This window comes from Alosa sapidissima, chromosome 3, assembly GCF_018492685.1.
Source record: "Alosa sapidissima isolate fAloSap1 chromosome 3, fAloSap1.pri, whole genome shotgun sequence".
In the NCBI taxonomy this organism is placed as follows: Eukaryota; Metazoa; Chordata; class Actinopteri; order Clupeiformes; family Clupeidae; genus Alosa; species Alosa sapidissima.
Window position 1 is genome coordinate 30,613,782 of NC_055959.1, and position 20,075 is coordinate 30,633,856.

A 20,075-nucleotide genomic window follows, 5' to 3' on the forward strand; every position below is an offset into this window, starting at 1 on the left:
GAGTGGAGGCTTAACGCAAGTAAACACAGTTTATCCGCCTCTGAAATTTCAGACAATAACATTCAAAAATCACACTGTATTACCCACATTCACAATATGTACACTCATTAACACTCTAGGAACCATTTAATACCACTGGTATTGTTATAAACATTGGACAATAACCTCCACCATCATCAAATACGTTCTGAATGCCTTTTTTCAAAATCCAATACCACATGGCGCAGCCCACCTCACCGAGATGTAGTTTATCCACCTATTATTTTACCACTACATCCCTGTGTGTGTGTGTGGGGGTATGGTGTGTGTGTGTGTGTGGGGGGGGGGTGTAATGGTGTGTGTGTGAGAGGGGGTGTACCTGTGTATATGTGTGTGTTTGTGTAGGGGGGTATTTGACAACTCCAATAAGATAATAGTGGGGCTACATGCCCACCAAGTTTCATGTTCCCCGGTGCTTTGGTGGCAAAAAAATAAAATAAATAAAAATTGACAACTCCTATATGACCGCTACGCTGGCTACGCTGGAAGCGGTCATACAGTGTTTCCGCTAGATTTTTTTTAACAGTGGCGGCAGGGTTAAAACTGGTCGGGTGTCACTCCCAGGATGTTTTTTTAATTCTAGTTGCTAATCACACCATTTAGCCTAACGTGACTTGAGAGGGACAGGATTCAGGAACTAAGACAGGCCCAACTTCTGTCTGACTCACGTTAACCCAGTTTCATTTTTGCTGTTGTTGCGAGTGAGCTTAGGCCTGTAGACTACGATATGGGAAATACTTTATACGATCAGCTTCAGAAATGAATGGGTTTTCCTTGGCCTGTGCTACACCTTTCCACCAAGTTGTGCAAGTTGTATCGATGTTGACAAACAAAAATGTAATCGATGTTGACAACAATATATTTATGGAATAAAACTAGACAGGTAGGCCTACCTTGGATTAGCATTGCTGTTTATTCTTAAACTTAAACTGCTCCGCTCTAGAATCTTTGGTTAGCATTAGACAACGTTCCACAAAGACGTGCTGGCAGAAGATTTTGGTAACATAGCAACAATTAACACTTGACCGAAGCGCTCTGAAAATGAGGTTGAGGTTGTGAGCTGTCGCCACAAAAAAAAGGATTGGTGGACTGGACACAGGCCCTTAAGGTATTTTTATTGTTTCCCATAGGAGACCTGCTGCCTCAAACAGACATTAGACACAGATTGAACACAATAAATACATCTTACATTAACATTTACAAACATTACTACATTATCACAGTCTCACCACATAAAGCAAAGCACAATAATGATAACTTGAAGGGCATTCTAAGTACACAGACCTCTGCCAAAGCAACATACTGTAGCTTTGTGTATCGATGCAAGTCGACATCACATTACTGTTCCTAAGGAAATGCATTTCCTTTTGTAGAACAGTAGGGGATACTGTGTATATTATAGGGCATTATGGACACCATGAAAACTAAGCGTGGAAATTTGCTAACAGGTTTGCTTGAGTTCACCCAGGCTAGTGGATTTTCCTCTTGACTCTCTATGGACCGTGTTTTTCGACCGACAGAGAACGCATTCTTGAACCGGTTCCGTTCAGAATTCTTTGAACCTTGGTGCTATCTAGTGAACCAGCCCACATTTCCACCAGTTTTGAACCGAACCAAGGGTGCGTCATCAGTAAAAGAAAGCAGAAAGTAGCCTTCGCTACAATTTCTGTAGTTGCTGCGTCCATTCATTGTTATTCTCTCTCCTGCTCAAACAAAAGTTGTGCGTGCATTAAGTTGATGATAATGTGTTTACAAACTCTACTTTACATAAAATAAATATTGTAAATAGCCCACTGTCATGCAGTTAATGGGATACTGTGCAGAGTTGGAAAGTTAGGTCAACTTGGAAAGTGTTTCTAGTTGCCTGTTGGTAAGGTACAGCCGTAGCTTTCACCTGCAGGAGCGCTTGCTTGGGCGCCTGTGTTGCGAACACATTTCCACGAATCACGGATGTGTTGATGACATAAATTAGGAAATATTAGAGGACTTAATGAGACGAACTGCATGCCTATTCCATTTAACCCAAATGCCCCAGCAGCAGCATCAGCCTCTGAGAAGTAAAAAAGAGAAAAAAATATGTGAGTTTAAAATAACATTTGGAGTTGCGTGTCACGAGTCCCGACAAAACCCTGTCGGAACGCTAAAATGTCCCGGTTTCCACCAACCACTATTAAAGAGTGGTATTATTATAGCACGATCATTAGCTAAACCCATGTAGAAAGACTATAGCCTAAAGCGTCCGGCTTATGATTTCAATAATGTGTGTGTGTGCGCTAGTGTCAGTCAATAGTAACAGTCTGCATAATCTTTGCAACCCACCTTACAGTGTATCTCTGTAGATATTGTTGCAATGCCTAGTCATATCTGCCTCGTTTTAATGGTTAGGACCATGCTGAAGAAAAAGTCATCATTCTCAAAATAACCTATGGCTGAGTTTTTTTTCCAAATGTTTTCATGCATGTCTGGATAACGGTTGAGGAATGTTTAGGAGACAGACTCATAAATCTTCAAATTATGGCTGGGGTCTTTTATTTACTTAGGCTGCGCAAAACACAGGCCTTTATTTGGAGCAAGCTTGTTTTCGAGGCAGGCCTTTATTTCTTGCGTGCGTTTTATTGTGAGACATGTGTTTTGTTTGGAGCGTCATACCGGTAGGCTATCAAAAGCAGAAGATGTTCGGTTGTCAAGATGTTGCAGACAAAACTCTTATTGTTAAACACCTTTAGAGGCAACAATGAATCTTTTCATAACCACACAGAGCAATACCATTCTGCAGGTCAGCCATTACATACAGGCTTCTATACCCGCCAACTACTATACCTGCTGGTAAGTGAATTATCAAGATCCAATTATCCATCAGAATGAAGTTTTACTTCAAGTTTCCACAGTCCCTCTTTGAGAGAAGGACAGAAGACAGAACCCTTGTCTTCTTTCAGCGTTGTGTAAGAACAGCACTCTCATCCATATCAGATCATTCAGAGAAATGTTCCAGAAGTATGACTCTTGCTTGGGCCTCATAATTTTACCTCATACCTCATAATTTTTTCACAGTGTGAAGAAAACTACGGCACTTTGGACATTTGTGATTCACATCTTTAAAATTCTTGATGCAGAAAGGAAGTAAACAGCATCCGGCCGCACAACTAGACAAAGTGAGAAAAAGACAGTGATACAGATTAATTAACTGATTATGTTTTGGAATTAAAACACATATACACCTCGGATAACCTATAAAACCTCCAAGCAACTGAAAACAAGGCATTCATTTAACTTACCCAACCAGAAAACTCATTGTGCACACCAGCCAAACGACAGGACCAACTGTATGGGTGATTTCTGTGGTCACAAATGCGTAACAGTATGGACACTGTGTTTTAGCAGGGTAAGGAGGTAGTTCCTCTACATCCATGATGACCTTGGGGGCTGCATTAAATATATACAGTTGGCTTTATTGTTCTCTTTATGAGTCAACATTTGTAATATGAGTACCTCCTTATGTAGTCATGTACATTAAATGGAGAAGAAGGAATCACTGAATCACTTTTGTTGCTAGTTGTAATTTGCATTTACATTTATTAATTTGACAAATGTGTTTATCCAAAGCGACTTACAGCAATAGAATAACATTTAAGCATTTTGACATTTAAGATCAAGAGAGCTACAGCTACAGCAATAGAACAACATTTAATCATTCTAACATTTAAGCTACAGAGCTACAGCAATAGAAGGACATTTAAGCTACAGTGCAGAGGAGACTATAGCTAGGAATTACAATTGCATCTGTCAATACTAATACTAAAGGATAGGAGTGAACTTTGAATAAAGGCTAGGGGAGGAGGTATTCTCGGAAGAGTTGTGTCTTCAAGAGTTTTTTTAAGACAGAGAGGGATGCCCCTGCTCTGATGGGACTTGGCAGATCGTTCCACCATTGGGGGATCATAGATGAAAAAAGTCAGGAATGCTGTGGGAGTGGGGGTAGCAGTGCCAGACGACATTCCTTGGAGTAGTGCAGTGGCTGAGGAGTAACATAAGCCTATGAGAGCACTTAAGTAAGTTGGGTGCAGACCCAGCAATCACCTTTCATGCAAGCATTAGTGACTTGAATTTGATGCCTGAATTTGATGCCTTGTGATGTTGATGTATGGTTTGTTTAGCTAGGAAAACCTGTCCTAGAGAGGTTTAGCTGGAGGTGATGTTCTTTCATCCAAGCGGATATGTCAGAGAGACAGTCCGAGATCCGTGCTGAGACTAGCAACATTAGGTGGGAAAGAAATAACAAGTGCTCCTGAATTTTTTCAAAAATGAATGACTGAGCTGCTCCGGAACATTGAGGGGGTGTGCTGCTTTATGGACGATGTACGGCCACACCCGTGACGAACATGACCGCAGACTCGCTGAGGTGCTGCAGACCATTCAGGCCTCAGGGCTAAAGCTGAAGAAATAAAAATGTGTCTTCAGCCAAAAAGAGCTGAGCTTTGTCGGACATCGACTTAGATAGATAGATAGATAGATAGATACTTTCGTTCTATCCCCAGGGGAAATTCAAGACTTGGTGGAGAGTGGGGCGGTCCGTTGCCATTCGCGATCTCAGTAAGCCTTAGAAATCAGACTGAGTTGAAACGCACACTGGGCATGATCAATTATCTTTGCTGTTACCTGCCACACAGTGCTACCGTGCTTCAGCCTTTGAATCAGCTACTTAGAGCTGATGCAGTCTGGAGATGGGATAAGAGTCAGGAGCTTGCTTTTACAAAAGTGAAAGAGATGTTGGCCACAGCCCCAGTACTAGCTTGTTACAATTTGGAAAAGCCAACTGTCGTCACGACTGATGCCAGTAGTTACAGGATAGGTGGTGCCTTGCTCAAAGAGCATGATGGGAAGATGCTTCCAGTGGCCTTCTGCAGACATCCCAAGTCTCCCGGAAGTTTCCGGGAGTCTCCCGCATATCATAGCGCCTCCCTGACGCCCGCAAATTAAATAAAATCTCCCATACTAAAGCTGGATGACCCTTTCCTGCCTCTCCTTGCATACCAAGCAACCCCTATCGCATCCACAGGCTGCAGTCCGTCACAGCTGCTTATGGGAAGACACCTCAGAACTACCGTGCCAACATTGGCAAGTAATCTGGTGCCAAAATGGCCTGATTTGAAAAGTGTGGAAGAAAAGGACCGAAAAGCAAAAGCATCTTACCAACACTTCTTCAACAGACACCATGGAGCTAGATCCTCATCATCACTATGTCCAGGTGACCCTGTGCGGATTAAGCTTGATGGGGAAAGGGGTGGACAACCAAAGGTGTTGTCAGTCGTCAGGCCGAACAGCCAAGGTCCTACTACATCACAACAGACCATGGAGAGTTCGGGAGGAATCCTAAACATCTTCAAGCCATTCCAAGCCTGTCCACCTGTAGTTCCGTATGAGCCACCTCCAAAGTGCACCGAATAAGATTTTATGTTGTAATATTTGCAGTCGTGCAATTCAGTTAGTTGATGATTTGAGTCAGATATTTTGTTTATGTAAGTTGTGATAACTGATCTTAAAAAGGGGGGAGATGTAATGATAGTATCTGAATTATTGAGAAGTTGATCTCTGATTGGTTGACCCCTGACATGTATGTGACATGCACAACAGTTCCGGTTTAAGTAAACCACCAGTTCAGTAACATGTGTCCTGCGTGATTTATGACAGACTGTTTTGCAGTTAGTGTAGGGTGACCAGATTTGTCAGAACTAAAACCGGGACACTTTGTGCGTGACTGAGTATAATGTGAACATGCGGCAGCTCAGACAGACAGACATTTTTTCTTTAAGCCCAAAAGTTATAGGGGGTTCGGCGGTGTCACCTCCGAGAAAATGTATTAAATATTGTTATGTAAACGCACAAGTTCTGCACACTTTCAGTCAGAGAAAAAGGGCCTGTACTATGCCTAAACACGAGTGCAAAGTCATTTGTTTGTCTCCTAAACATTGTTTACCCGTTATCCAGACATGCATGAAAACATTTAACTCACAGTCATTTTGAGAATGATGACTTTCTCTTTAACATTGTCGTAGCGTAGCCTAACCGTTAAAACAAGGCAGATATGAAGAGGCATTGCAACAATGTTTATGGATACATTGTACCGTTGGTTGCAAAGATTATGCAGACTGCTTTAGGCTACAGTCTTAGGCTTTAGGCTACAGTCTTAGGCTTTAGGCTACAGTCTCTCTACATGGGTTTAGTTAATGATCAGGCTATAATAAGACCATGTCGGCTATGTAATCTCTGAGAACCAGGACACTTTAATAGTGGTTGGTGTAAACCGGGACATTTTAGCGTCCCGACAGGCTTTTGTTGGGACTCGGGACACGCATCTCAAAATCGGGACTGTCCCGGTTAAACCGTGACGTCTGGTCACCCTAAAGCGTACTACATACTCGACGTTCCCGACCGGTAACGTGACAATGTGACGTCAAAATGACGTAGATCTCTCTGGCGCGCCAGGATTTTGGCCGGGTAGCTAGACCTGAACAAAATCTCTTTCCACTTTAGGAAATTACACAAACTCAGCCAGCTACTAGCTAGCTAGCCAGCTAACTAAAATGTTTAAATTATTAAAAATTTCCCTCGAGATGACTAAAGTATATCTATATATCCATCTATCTATTTATCTATCTATCTGCACTTGGAAACTAGATGGTAATGATGATGGTAGTTGTGAATAGCAGCAACCAAAGTCTGAAGCACCATCACAGAGGCTAGCTAGTGTTTTTTAAGGCCATAAACCTCTGAAGTTCGCCTACAAAAAAGAACCAAAACGGCCATCTTTGCCCATATAAGAAGATCCGGTTGTTAATTGAAGCTAACTACCTATCTCTGGGGTAGCAAAAATCTAAGTGTGCCGCCTTCACGTACCGGAGATCACAGTATCCACTCAAAGGCAGAGGACAAAAGTGTGTTCAGGAAAACGTCTGCATTTCAGACTTTTTCATCCCTGCGAGAGTTTAACAGGTGCGATAATTAAAAATCCCCATGTTATTTTCCCATAGGAAAAATCGCCAGATACCGGATGTCAAATATGGCAGCTTTTTTGTAGGCGAACTTCAGAGGTTTATTGACGGCAATACTTCTGACAGCTTCTTCTACTGTGTATCGTAGGTAGCGATAGCCTTTTCACAACAGCGACACCTTTGTTCAGGAGAATATTGCAACTAGTGTCGTGACCACCACGCACGAGTATAAATGGTTACGGCGCTCCTGTAATGTCACATTGTCGCGCTACAGGTCGGGAGTATATAGAAGCCTTAAGTTGTTAGGTTAGTGCATTAGCCTACCTTTAATGCATGGTTCCTGAAAAGACTAGAAATTACACAAAACTTACCAGGGGCATCAGGTGGAGATCCTATATAACATATTCCAAAGTGTGGATTTTCTTTTGTAGTCTTCATGGAGTCTGGTGAGTGACCAATGTTATGGGATGAACCTAAACATGGAACAAAGCAACAACAATAACAAGTTTATAACTTACGCTAGACAGTTTATCTCCACTCTGAATCGGAAAATATAATTGGTACACACACAGACTAATGTAAACTACAGGTGATTTATTCTTTCTATAGTGTTAGATTGCACTCATATAGTTTGTTGGTATTTAGCAGACAATTTTAGCTTGTTTTAACAACAAAGACTCGCAATAGTGAGTTCGTGAATCAAACCCGAGCCGATCGAGTTTTGGCAGTGATGTTATCGCTGCTCCCCGTGCCCCACATTTTAGTATGCCTGTCTTCATATAGGCTAGAACAGGCTGAATAGTTATAGCTTCCTATCTTCTGCTTTGATTAAAAATGTTGGTAAGAATGTAATGTGCGCACATTCTCTATTCAATGGAGACTATCTCTCCACTTCGTTACATATTCATATATGTATATACAGTACAAGCCAAAAGTTTGGACACACCTTCTCATTCAATGCGTTTCCTTTATTTTCATGACTATTTACATTGTAGATTCATCAAAACTATTAATGAACACATGTGGAATTATGTACTTAACAAAAAAGTGTGAAATAACTGAAAACATGTCTTATATTCTTGTTTCTTCAAAGTTGCTTTTTTTTTTTTTATTACCATATTACCATATTAAGCCATAACTTGACAAATATATATCTGTGGGCCAAATAACTTTGCATTCATTCATAGTTTTGATGCCTTCAGTGAGAATCTACGATGTAAATAGTCATGAAAATAAAGAAAACGCATTGAAATGAGAAGATGTGTCCAAACTTTTGGCCTGTACTGTATATATATATATATATATATATATATAATTTATTTCAAAAAGTATTCTATTTATTTCTGTACAACCTTTTAATTCTAATAATTTAAGATACTCATTTTTAGTGTTTCATGAGATTTAAGTTATAATCATCAAGATTAAAACAAAAAATGGCTTGAAATATTTCACTTTCTATCTAATGAATCTAGAATATATGATTTCTGATATGTTGCTGATTGGATCATAAACAACCACAGCAACAAAGAGGAATGACTGATAATGACTGACTCTTCTCTATTATTGTGTTACATGCTCCAAATGTAAAGCAGTTTGAGCTGCATTCTGTGTATGAAAGGTGCTATAAAAATAAAGCTTATTATTATTATTATTATTATTATTTAAAAAATTGGAGGGGGGTCAGTACTTGGTCCTTTCCTTCTGTCGCTGTTGTATTTTGTCATATATAGCCAGGGTATTCCGGTGCATCCATTGGGCGGTTAATAACACACAGAAGTTAGCACTTCACAGAATAGGATATGGCATGTGGGTAAGTATATGTGCCTTTTATTATTGACATTTACAATTTTGCAGTTTCTATAACCTTTTGGGAAACTACACCTTTTTTGTGCATTCGCATAGCATGAAATGGGTGGGTTCCTTCTGCCGAAATTCCTATAACTATTTTAGCTCTTACCATACCTTACCTTTTCCCTGTGCATGATTAACATATATGTACACCATGGTCAAAGTAGCCCAGGCACCATTTGTAAAAATCTGTGTGAAAATCATTCAGCTTCTGTTTAAATTTGCTTGACATAAAAACGGCACGAGACGGCTGTTGAGACTAACTACTGTCACGCTAAATGCCCTCTGGGCCCCCGAGTGCTGCCTGATACAATGAGCTTCTAGTTTTTCAATAAACTCAGTAATTGTGAAGATTCTTAGAACTGTTGTGTCCAAATAAAAAAAAAAACGTTGTGTGTGTGTGTAGATACAAACCTGTTTGTGTGTTTGTGTTGGTTCTTACAGCGCCCTCCACATTTATTGGCATCCCTTGTAAAGTTGATTAAAAAGAGATACACATTTAAGTCTATAATGTTGATTTGGCTGTTCATTGATTCACTCATCTGCCAAACTTGTTTTTAAGATATGTTCATAGCAAAAATGGATGCATGCGATTAATTTAGATTAATTAATCACAGAGTATGTAATTAATTAGATTATCTTTTTTAATCAATTGACAGCCCTAATATTAAACTCTTGGAAGTACAGCAAATATATCTTTCTTGTTTTTAAATGCAGTTGTTTACTCAACTCCAAAGAAAATACACATCTGTGTCACCACACTGACACCATCAGTGCAGCCATTGGTAGTTTTCAACTATAATCCTTTGTCTGTCATCATATAAAGCCAGATAAGGGGCTGTGATTGGTTCCTGGGTTTTTTGTGACTCAGAAATCGGCTTGAGTGGGAAGATAGTCAAACAGACCTGCAGACCAAAGTTAATGTGCCGACAGATTTGTCTGGGTTCACTGGGTCCAAAAACACTCTTATAATAGGTCTTAGTTGTTTTTTTATCGTGGTGCACAGCAACGTATCGATGGGTGTCTATACCATCGACTCTGATGAAGATGGTATAGGCACCCATCAAAACATTAGCCTGCTGTGCACCACAATAAAAAACAACAAAAAACCCAACTCTGTGTGCTCTGGTGATCCTTCTCCCTCTCTAAATGATCGGCCCCTTCCTGTGAAGCACTAGACTGGAATTCAGAAGCGCGGAAGAACATTACATTACATTTAGTAGACACCTCTTGACCAAAGTGACTTATATACTGTATGTCAGCTATATTACAAGGGATCACATTGTCCCCGGAGCAACTTGGGGTTAAGTGTCTTGCTCAAGGGCACAACGGTGGAAGCCGGGAATTGAACCGACAACTTTCAGGCTACTGCACGTTAGCCCAGCTCCTTAACCACTACACTACCACCGCCCTACAGGCTACTGCACGCTAGCCCAGCTCCTTAACCACTACACTACCACTGCCCCCTAGAAGGGAGTGGGAGAGAAAGATGGGGTAGGATCGGGACATGACCGCAGGTCAGACTCGAACATGGGTTACCGTGGGCACTTGGAACAATTCATGGTATGAACGCTGTAGCCTGTTGCGCCACAGCGCCCCCCAAGAACCACCCTTATACCGTAGGTCTATTAGCCTAATGGGGCCACGTTTCATGTGCAGGTGTTTCAGGCATGGATCCCGGAAAATAGCAGGCAACAACCTAAACTTAAATGTCTGCACAGCAGAGTGCAAAAAAGTGAAAGCTAATTCCAAAATCCACGTCCTCAACCAGGTCTGGATGAGCAAGTAGGGAGATTAAGATGGTGAGCCCTGAAAATTTGAAGTATAGTATAGTATAAGTATAAGTATAGTATATATACTCTTTTGATCCTGTGAGGGAAATTTGGTCTCTGCATTTATCCCAATCCGCGAATTAGTGAAACACACTCAGCACACAGTGAACACACAGTGAGGTGAAGCACACACTAATCCCGGCACAGTGAGCTGCCTGCATTAACAGCGGCGCTTGGGGAGCAGTGAGGGGTTAGGTGCCTTGCTCAAGGGCACTTCAGCCGTTCCTACTGGTCGTGGTTCGAACCGGCAACTCCGGTAACCGGTAACAAGTCCGAAGCGCTAACCAGTATATTAGACCGATAGTATTTATGTCATGTAGGCGGACAGACACGTACGTACACACACACACACACGGACTGACTGATTACAATGCCCTATCAGGGGTAATAAACATATATATAAAAAAGACAACTATATTCAAAGATGGCAATCTACAGGAGTTTGGTCCACTTTTTTACATCTTGCAATTTGGTGGTGAACTGCAGAGCTACGCAAGACACACCAGTATATACTTACATCACAGTCAACTGGGGGCATATCTGTACCTGTATTTTAGGACCTTCCTTCAGACACTCTATGTATTAAATTAAATGATTGCGATTGTGGCAAAACTGAGTTTACCAAAGTATATGTAAACTTCTGACTTCAACTGTATAGATATGAAGTGAAATCATTTGAACTCATTTTCCAACAGACATGATAAATGGGTATAAATGGGGATAAAATATGATAGTATACCAGTCCTATGCTGTGTTAGATTAAGCCTTTCTTGTTTTTCCAAAAGGTCTTTCTTTTTCACAGATAGAATATCCAAATCCTTTTGAATGGCCTCAATTTCTGCTTCCTCCCTGGTGTCTGTTCAAAGTGTGACAATGAAAGTGAGAAATAATGGTAATATTTACAATCCGTCCTTTTTCAAATATAGCCATTTTCATTGCTGATTTACTCCCAACAACCAAACTGTATCATATTACCGGTCATCCCTGGGTCTGTTTGATGTCTAAAATCTCGCAACATGGTCAGAATAGTGTATCGGTCATGTAGTTGCCGTCTCCTGATTGACAGGTAGTTCAACTCCTCTGCTACTGTCTCCATCTCCAACTCATCAGATGATATTTGCAGTGTATGGCCTATGAAAACAGTTTGTAATGATTATTCAACAGGCAGTTGTACATTCATGTCAAATCACAGCATCAATATGGTTGACTAATGATGAGGAGAACTCCAGTGATTTCTCACATAGGTCTGTTTCATATGGAACATTTTATTTATCAAACGTCGAGCGCATGGCGCAACAAGGTGTTACTAGGTTTTCTAATCAGTCATGGGTGTGTTTGGGGCGTAACATCACTTAAACCAATTCCCTTTAACGGCGCAAAGCGCGATGTCAAATAAATGCACTGGTGTTTTGACATTCAATGGCACATTTGAAGGAGGCTGCTTGCGAGACCGTATGGAATAGTAATTCCATTAAACCATGCTTTACTAAAACCTAGCAGAGCCTTCACGCATTTGCACTCCTCTATATTTTGAACTCATTGGCAAAGTGAAACTAACTTCACCATGGTGTCAGTCAACGACAAGACAGTTATATGCAGTTACTTTCACTATTGACTGACAATGGGTTACCATCGAAAACATAGGCTGGAAAAAGCAACACTTACCCTAATATTGCTCAAATGACTGAATAAAACAGCATTTATCCTGCAGAGGAGTTGCTTATATCTCGTGACACTGCGTCTTCAGCTGTGCTCCATACGTGTCTCTCGCCTCTCCCCTAATCACTTTTAACCATCATTACCAATTTGCAAATGATGGTGAATAACTACTCATCATGAGATGTACAGTATTTCGTAATATCTTTATTCTAATTATGTTTCCCATTGTAATCGTGCAATTTGTAATGTTTTGCATGGACGTGCGCTGGTGTGCGTTCATGAATGATAGAAGGATGGTGCGTGCACCCGCCAATATGACTGTTGACAATGCGCTCTTAAAATAACATATAAACAACTCGCCACGTGTGTTTATTTGTGTGTAAAGTATTTTAAATGTATGTTGCATCTTGTAAAGATATTCATGAAGAGAAATCTAGTTATATTTCATACTTCCAGACCGCCAGAGGCAGAAACACAGGGGCCAGAGGCAGTGCCACGGTTAAAGGGATATTCCACCATTTGGGAAATTACACTCATTTTCCACCTCCCCTTGAGTTAAACAATTGATTTTTACCTTTCTCCAGTTCATACAGCCGTTCTCCGAGTCTGGCGATACCAGTTTTAGCTCCAGCCTAGCATAGATCATTGAATCTGACTAGACCATTAGCTTCTCGCCTGCTAGCATCACGTTTAAAAGTGACTAAGATTTCCAGGAATTTTCCTATTTAAAACTTGTCTCCTCTCAAGTTAGAAAGTCTAATACGACCAACGGAAAATGAAACGTGATGATTTTCTAGGCTGATTTGACATGGAACTATACTCTCATTCCACCGTAATATTTAAGGAACACCATGGGCACAGCAGCACAACGATATCATGCAGCACCTGAAAATAGTCCCTGTAGGCTAACTTCCAGCAACAAGGTTAAACTGCAGCAGACGGATCGGTTAGTGACTGGATTATTACGCCTGACGACTGTATAGTTCCATGTCAAATCAGCCTAGAAAATCGCTACATTTGATTTTCCATTGGTCTTATTACACTTTCTAACTTGAGAGGAGACATATTCGAGGAGCCTGAGCGCCCGCCTAGCCCAGCATCGTCTGAGGGAGACGCAGGGATACACTACACAGACCGCACACGTGGCCAGCGGCTGTGGCGATTGTGGTTCTTCCTCGCACTCCACCAAAGCCCATGAGTGCCCCGTCAGAGGACAGGTGTGTCAATGCTGTGGGAGGAGCAACCATTTTGCCAGGGTTTGCCGCTCTGCACCAGCCACAGCAGGACCACGGGCTGGTCCACGACACTGGAAAAGTACCACTACAAGCCCCACCCCCATACATTCAGTTAGCTCTGCCCGTATACCATTCAAGACGTGCACTGTGGAGTTGGATGGAGTCTATGTACCGCTGCTGTTGGATACTGGGGCGGCCGTATCACTCCTCAACTGACCCACAGTCAAGCGTTTCCTGCCTTTACAGATGCCATCTGCAATGCTACACGGGTACGGTTATGCAAAGATCTCCCTCGTTGGCTCCCTGAACTATGCAGTGCGTCATGGAAGCAAATGCTTCCTGACCTTCACCTTCCAGGTGGCGCAGCACGGTGCTAACCTCAGGGGGCTGGACCTCATCACCAGCCTGGGTTTCACATTCCTGGACAGCGGCGGGGTGCCAGTCCTGCAGGTCAGCTCAGCATGGGAACAGAGATGGCCGCAGCTCTTTTCAGGCCTGGGCTGCCTCTCAGCCTTCGAGCATCAACCCCTCCTGCACACGGACACGCACCCAGTCATACAGCGCCTTCGACGCATTCCCCTGGCATTGCGCGGCGATGTCAAAGCGGAGCTAACAAAGTTGTTAGAAGCAGGCATCATCGAACCAGATAAATACCCGCTGTGTCCAGATAAATACCCGCTGATGTGGTACCAGATAAATACCCGCTGCCCACTGCAGAAGAACTGACCTCACAGTTTTATGGCTCCAAGACATTTTCTAAGCTTGATCTGCGCCAGGGCTACCTGCAGGTTCCCCTGCACCCAGATCGTCGTAACCTCACTGCATTTGTCACGCATGCAGGTGTCTTCCTCTACACCAGGATGCCTTTTGGCCTCCACAGGTACTGGACACTCTGGCCTCTCATAACCTCACACTGAATGGGGAGAAATGCATCTTCTCTGCATCTGAGGTGGAGTTTGTGGGGTTTCGCCTGACCCCAGAAGGACTTAGCCCTCTGCACTCCAATGCGGAGGCCATCAAACGGCTGCCCACGCCATCCAGTCCTGCCCAACTCGCCTCCTTTCTGGGCATGACTGCGTAGTCTCCTCCTGTTCTCGTCTTTCTTTTCTCTTCTCTGTGCCACTTTTATGCTTACTAATTGCTGATTATTATAACTAAGCTACAACACATCCAGAAGTAGCCTCACAATGTAATGTAATCACGAATGACAGGAAGTAAGATCATTGGGATAAACACATTTTCCCCATTCCCAGCAGGCCTTGTTCCTTTGTAAAAATGGACAATAAATAAAGAAATGTAATAAGTTGCAGGTATTTTTTTTTTTAATTTCTAACTCATATTGTAGCCTATGTTAACATCTGAACGTAAACACAATGCAAAAAATAAGGTCACCATGACTAATAGTTATAGGGCATCTGAGTGGCCTAGCTGTCAATCCTTGATTAAGAATATAGCGTAGTGTGAGAGAAAAATATTGAAATCCGAGAACTGCCGACGTAAACGCAGCTTATTTACAATATTGTGCGATGAGCCCGAGTACTAACGAGAGGGGGCCCATATCGGGAGCGTGGAAATGAGCCCCCCTTCGCGCCTGGGCCCCGGTTCACTGCACCGTCTGCACCGTCGGTAGCTATGCCCCTGATGTGAACATTTAAAACAGTTGTTTTACAGAGAGCATTTAAGTGTCAACTCTAAAGAGGGCGCACCATTCGCCCACATCTGGTTCTCTGTTCCTGAGGGGGAATGACAGGTGTGTTTGCCACCAGGTCAAGGGCACTGTCCACTGTTAAGGAAGTCTCAATGATTCAGTTCTTGAGAGCTGTGGAAGTGAACGGTTTTCTTACCTGCTAACTGCTAACTTCTAGTTACTTCTATTAGGAATCGTTTAGTTCATTAACAACTAGAATAAGTGTATTAGTCAGCACACATTCTCTTTTGTATACCGGAAACCAAGGAATAACGTCTTTTATTCCTATACGATTCTGTAGTGGATTTATTGAACTGTGTTGCTGGGCTAGCAATGGACACTGCAAATGGGACTAGCTGCTTGGAATAATGTTAGATAGTTTTTAGTGAAAGCCATTGCATATCTCAATATTTCAAACCTCTACACTAGAAACACCAAATCCAAGAACCACAGTTTTAACTACAAAGGTTGTGACGGAAGTTAGCCAACTAAGCTTTCTAGAAACGCACCCCAGATTGTTCCACAATAAACTGTTTTCATCTCTAATCTCTGCCCACTGTGTTGTACAATACAAAAATGTGATATATGGCAATATATGTAAAGTACATATATTATGTATATGTCAATGTATGTCTCACACATATAAGTCACATATATACACATACATGTCAAATATATTTCAAAATATAGCAAAATTGGCCGTTTTTATATATGTCACATATATTTTCCCAGATATACAAATATATTACAAATATATGTCAGTTGCATATATGTTAATATATGATAAGTTATGTATTTGTACGCATACTAGGGATACCAATATATTGCAAATATATGTCTATGGACATATATTTGCACTCATATTAGGTTAATATAATGCAAAATATATGTAATGTTCTGCTATGTCACAGTTATAGAAATGTGTCACAATATATGTATATTTCAGAAATATAACATTGTTGATGTTACAAAGAAAACACACAAAATATTTGTTTAACCTTTTATTAAAGTTTAGTTTTTCCACACAAACAGTGAGTAGGCTACACTCTACAGGTAGAAACTTTTTTCCCTGTATGGAAGTGGCACACATTGATTTGGCATATGCAGAATGCACTCAGTGTTCTCAGGGCAGCAGTCCTCACAAATCACCACCTGCAAACAGGGAACAGAGAAGATTAATATGCTGTAAAACACACAGAACATTAAAAGACCATCACTGAAGCACTACTACCTTCACATGCATCTTTAATAAACACACGCCCTGGCACAAGTAAGCTTAAATAAGGGCTATGAGATGAAGAACATGTAGCCTAATGATCCATACATCAGAATACTTTGACAAGATTTGGGAAAGATTCTTGAAAGATTGGAGTCTTTTAACTAATGCCCCCATTCAAGCTTTACTCAAAAGACTCTTTCAAGAATCTTTCCCAGATCTTGTCAAAATCTTCTGTTGGCTGGCTTAACACTATCGAAACTCCCCCTATTACCGTCGGTCCCGTATTTCCACCGTCTTGCGTGTTTGTGTCACTTAATATCAATTTCTATACAAACCAAGACAGCAGACTCCTAAAGAAACGCAACCACCCACACCATAGGTGTATCTAAACTAGCTATGTACCAAAAATGACATTTTACCGTGACTCAAAGAGCTGTAGACAGTGTTGTAAGGCTGCGTGTACACAACCGCTTGGAGCTCCAGTGGAATTTTAATTTCACGACGAGAATTCTCGGTCTAACCGTTCATGTGCCGTTGAAACGGTTTAAATAGGCGACCCATCAGGCCAGCACTAAATCGGATATTTCAGGCAGTTAATGCTCCCGTTAACAAACAAACCAGATTTTGTTCAAATCTACACACCTATGGCTACTGAAAAATGTCATGTTAATTTAGCAAATGTTATTTTGAAGTGTTAAAAAACATCGTTGTTTTAGAATTTCTGAACAAAAGTGGTGATAATTGGGGGTGTTACGATACCCTTCACAAACTAAAGATCCATTTAGGCCTACTAATGTTCACGTTAGCCTGCATGGTTATTAGCAGCCACTTTAAATGTAAGCTATAGCTAGGTTAGCTAACTTACTCACACCTGATATTTCATTCAAACTAAAACTTATATTCATAACAACATCTCAGACAGGCTTTTTGTTGGATATGATGTTAACTACCATTCTAGATATTTACCATAATGGTAAAGTTAGTTAATGGAAAAGTTAACATTAACAGCTAACATCGCTAACGTTAGCAATATTAGCTCGCTAACGTTATCGATAGCTAATTGATAACATTAACGTTTGCTAATTCTAACATGATGGTTAGACTGTTAACAAACGGATTTGGTTAACATTACATTATAAAAACAATATTTTTCTAATTCCTGTTTACTAAAGGCCTTCTTACCTTGGATATGATGACAGCAGAGTTTGTAGAGCTTACAGTCAGATGCATGACAGGACAGAAAAGTGACGGTTGAAGTCACCTTGGGTTGGATTTCAAAAGTCAGTCAAGGGTGGGGGGATGGGTATTGCTGTGTGCGCATGCGCATATCAAGATGCGATAAGCATCCGTTATATTTAAAGTAGCTGTGGCCTCACACATTTTTTGTATGCATATAGTGCAGCCCAAAGTGCTCCACACAAAATGACACAGGCAAAAGATGCTGAGCAGCATAGTCGACATCATACCTGTGACGCAAAGACATAAACAAATTCACACTGTTCTCCATTTGGAAAATAAGTAATGGAATCTAGTGTATGGATATGTATGCCACCATATATGAAGACTACAAATATGTCTGCCACATATTCACACATAAAGTTCTCCATATATTTAGAAAATAAGTAGCGGAATCTAGTGTATGGATATGTATGCCACCATATATAGAGACTACATATAACTCCGTTACATATTCACACATAAACTTCTCCATATATTTGGAAAACAAATAATTGGATCTAGTATATGAAGATATATAGCATCTTATATGGGAAATTAAAATATTTTGTATGCATGTATGGACATATAGCTTTGAATATATGTTTGACATAAATATTTGAATCACATATATGTCCATATAAGTAAAATTATAAGTCCCTGTTATTTGACATATATGTTCATATATTGCCATATATCACATTTTTGTATGGGGTGCTCCAGCATCCCTTACATTGAGAACTCAGCCATCACCAAAATGGAGGTATCTCAGGTATAGTTATAGCTATTTAACCACTGATTATGTCCCATTTTAGGGGCCGATTGGTTTAAGACCCCATCTTCGTATACTAACATCGACCACAGCCCTAGTACCGTGCAAATTCCCCTTCATTCTCTCGTAGGCCTGATGATTTGTTAACAAATCCTAACAATGTGAAAATACTTATCTGAAGGAAAATGACAAGCATTTTGACTCAGTTTAAAATCATCTCCAGACAGTACTCTTATACCATGACTCGGTTGACCAAACAAAAGCTCATGTGTATGTATATATAACAGTGGGCCTTGATTTGAAATACAGGCAAAGTCTTAAATTTCAAACACATGGACCAAATGGAAGTGTCATTATTGGGCAAAATATTCAGATGTAAATGCAGAATATTTTGCATAATGGAAAACTTATACAGTATGACATATGGCTTAACAATATCAAAGTTATTCAAGCTTTCAGTTAGGTCTTGTATATACTGTAGACCAGTATAGCCTATGTGTCAAAAAATAACCAACAAAATCTAATGATTATTTTTTCATTCAAATATTCTAACACAGAAGTACATTACAACATCATTAAACAACAATTGACAATCAACTCAGTGTAAAACAGTAAATTGATAAAATTAAGATTTTTTTTTACCGGTGTGACTTCAGTTGGTGCATTAGAGAGACGGGGGAATTGTTTGGAAAGTTTCCAACGGCATCCGGAACTATAGCTGTATTCAAAGCTTTTGGCTTAGAACATTTTCCTATTTAATAAGATTGTATGACAGCTATCTTAAAACATGATTATTGAGACAATAATTTCAGCAAATTATTATTGAGACAATAATTTCACCAAATTCACTGCAAAACATGAACAATGATTTGTTAATGCTAAACATTGTAAAATATTTTTAATGGATACAAATACTTCATATAAAAAGCATAAATACATAAATAAATATATACAATACATATATCTCATGCATGATATATAGACTATTTGTAGAAGAAGAAATTGCATACCCTGCTGATGAACTTGTAGTTACTGGCCTTGGCTGGATTGTTTACAAGAGCAAGCTAAACTGTATGGCTATTTAAGAGTTGCCCATCAACTTTCCTGAATACACAGCCATTCATTTGCATCCCTGCAGAGGAACAACTATTTCATTGATAAGAAAATTGGAGTGGAGATTCGTGTTCTGTCATATTTACATATTTACATATGGAAAACATTTTTGTAGGCTGAAATATGATGACACAGACCAGAATTGTCACTTTGATTACATAATAGGCCATGAAAGTTCATTTTCATTAGTTATTTTTTTGTTATGTATTTTTTTTTTTCACAAAGGTCAATGCATATCCTTGCACTATTGAGTATAAAAATCATTATGATGCAACCATGTTTAAAAAAAAAAACTAAAAAAAACCCCATCTTTATTAAAATACAAAAATATGACATTCCAACTGGAGCATACTTAATTAATTAAAGCAATTAAAGTAGTAATTAAAGCACCCTTCACATTTATTGGATACAACTTAGGATAGGATCCATTGCCTATCTATTAAGAGGGAACATGGAACATCTATTTA

General features: G+C 40.3%; 1 protein-coding gene across 2 annotated transcripts; it reads right to left on the minus strand.

The window, feature by feature from the left end:
- Positions 1–2,686: 2,686 nt before the first annotated feature.
- Positions 2,687–19,762, minus strand: LOC121704505. Of its 2 annotated transcripts, XM_042084777.1 has the most exons (8): positions 19,506–19,762; positions 19,138–19,246; positions 11,684–11,839; positions 11,448–11,564; positions 9,291–9,344; positions 7,400–7,501; positions 3,315–3,462; positions 2,687–3,182 (listed from the first exon to the last, which is right to left on the minus strand). In XM_042084777.1, the coding sequence occupies exons 3-8, from the start codon at positions 11,802–11,804 to the stop codon at positions 3,074–3,076; spliced, it is 651 nt and encodes a 216-aa protein (XP_041940711.1). In that variant the 5' UTR covers positions 11,805–11,839; positions 19,138–19,246; positions 19,506–19,762; the 3' UTR covers positions 2,687–3,073. The 2 variants fall into 2 exon arrangements, with proteins under 2 accessions (XP_041940711.1, XP_041940712.1); XM_042084778.1 differs by lacking the exon at positions 9,291–9,344.
- Positions 19,763–20,075: the final 313 nt, after the last annotated feature.

What these genes read in the sequence shown, in the direction of transcription:
- LOC121704505 (XM_042084777.1), bottom strand. Translation starts at nt 11,804, where the DNA reads ATGGAGACAGTAGCAGAGGAGTTGAACTACCTGTCAATCAGGAGACGG. An exon ending in AACAGACCCAGGGATGACCG is followed by an intron (nt 11,565 to 11,683) that starts GTAATATGATAC and finishes CACTTTGAACAG; the next exon opens with ACACCAGGGAGGAAGCAGAA. An exon ending in TCTAACACAGCATAGGACTG is followed by an intron (nt 9,345 to 11,447) that starts GTATACTATCAT and finishes CAACTTTACAAG; the next exon opens with GGATGCCAATAAATGTGGAG.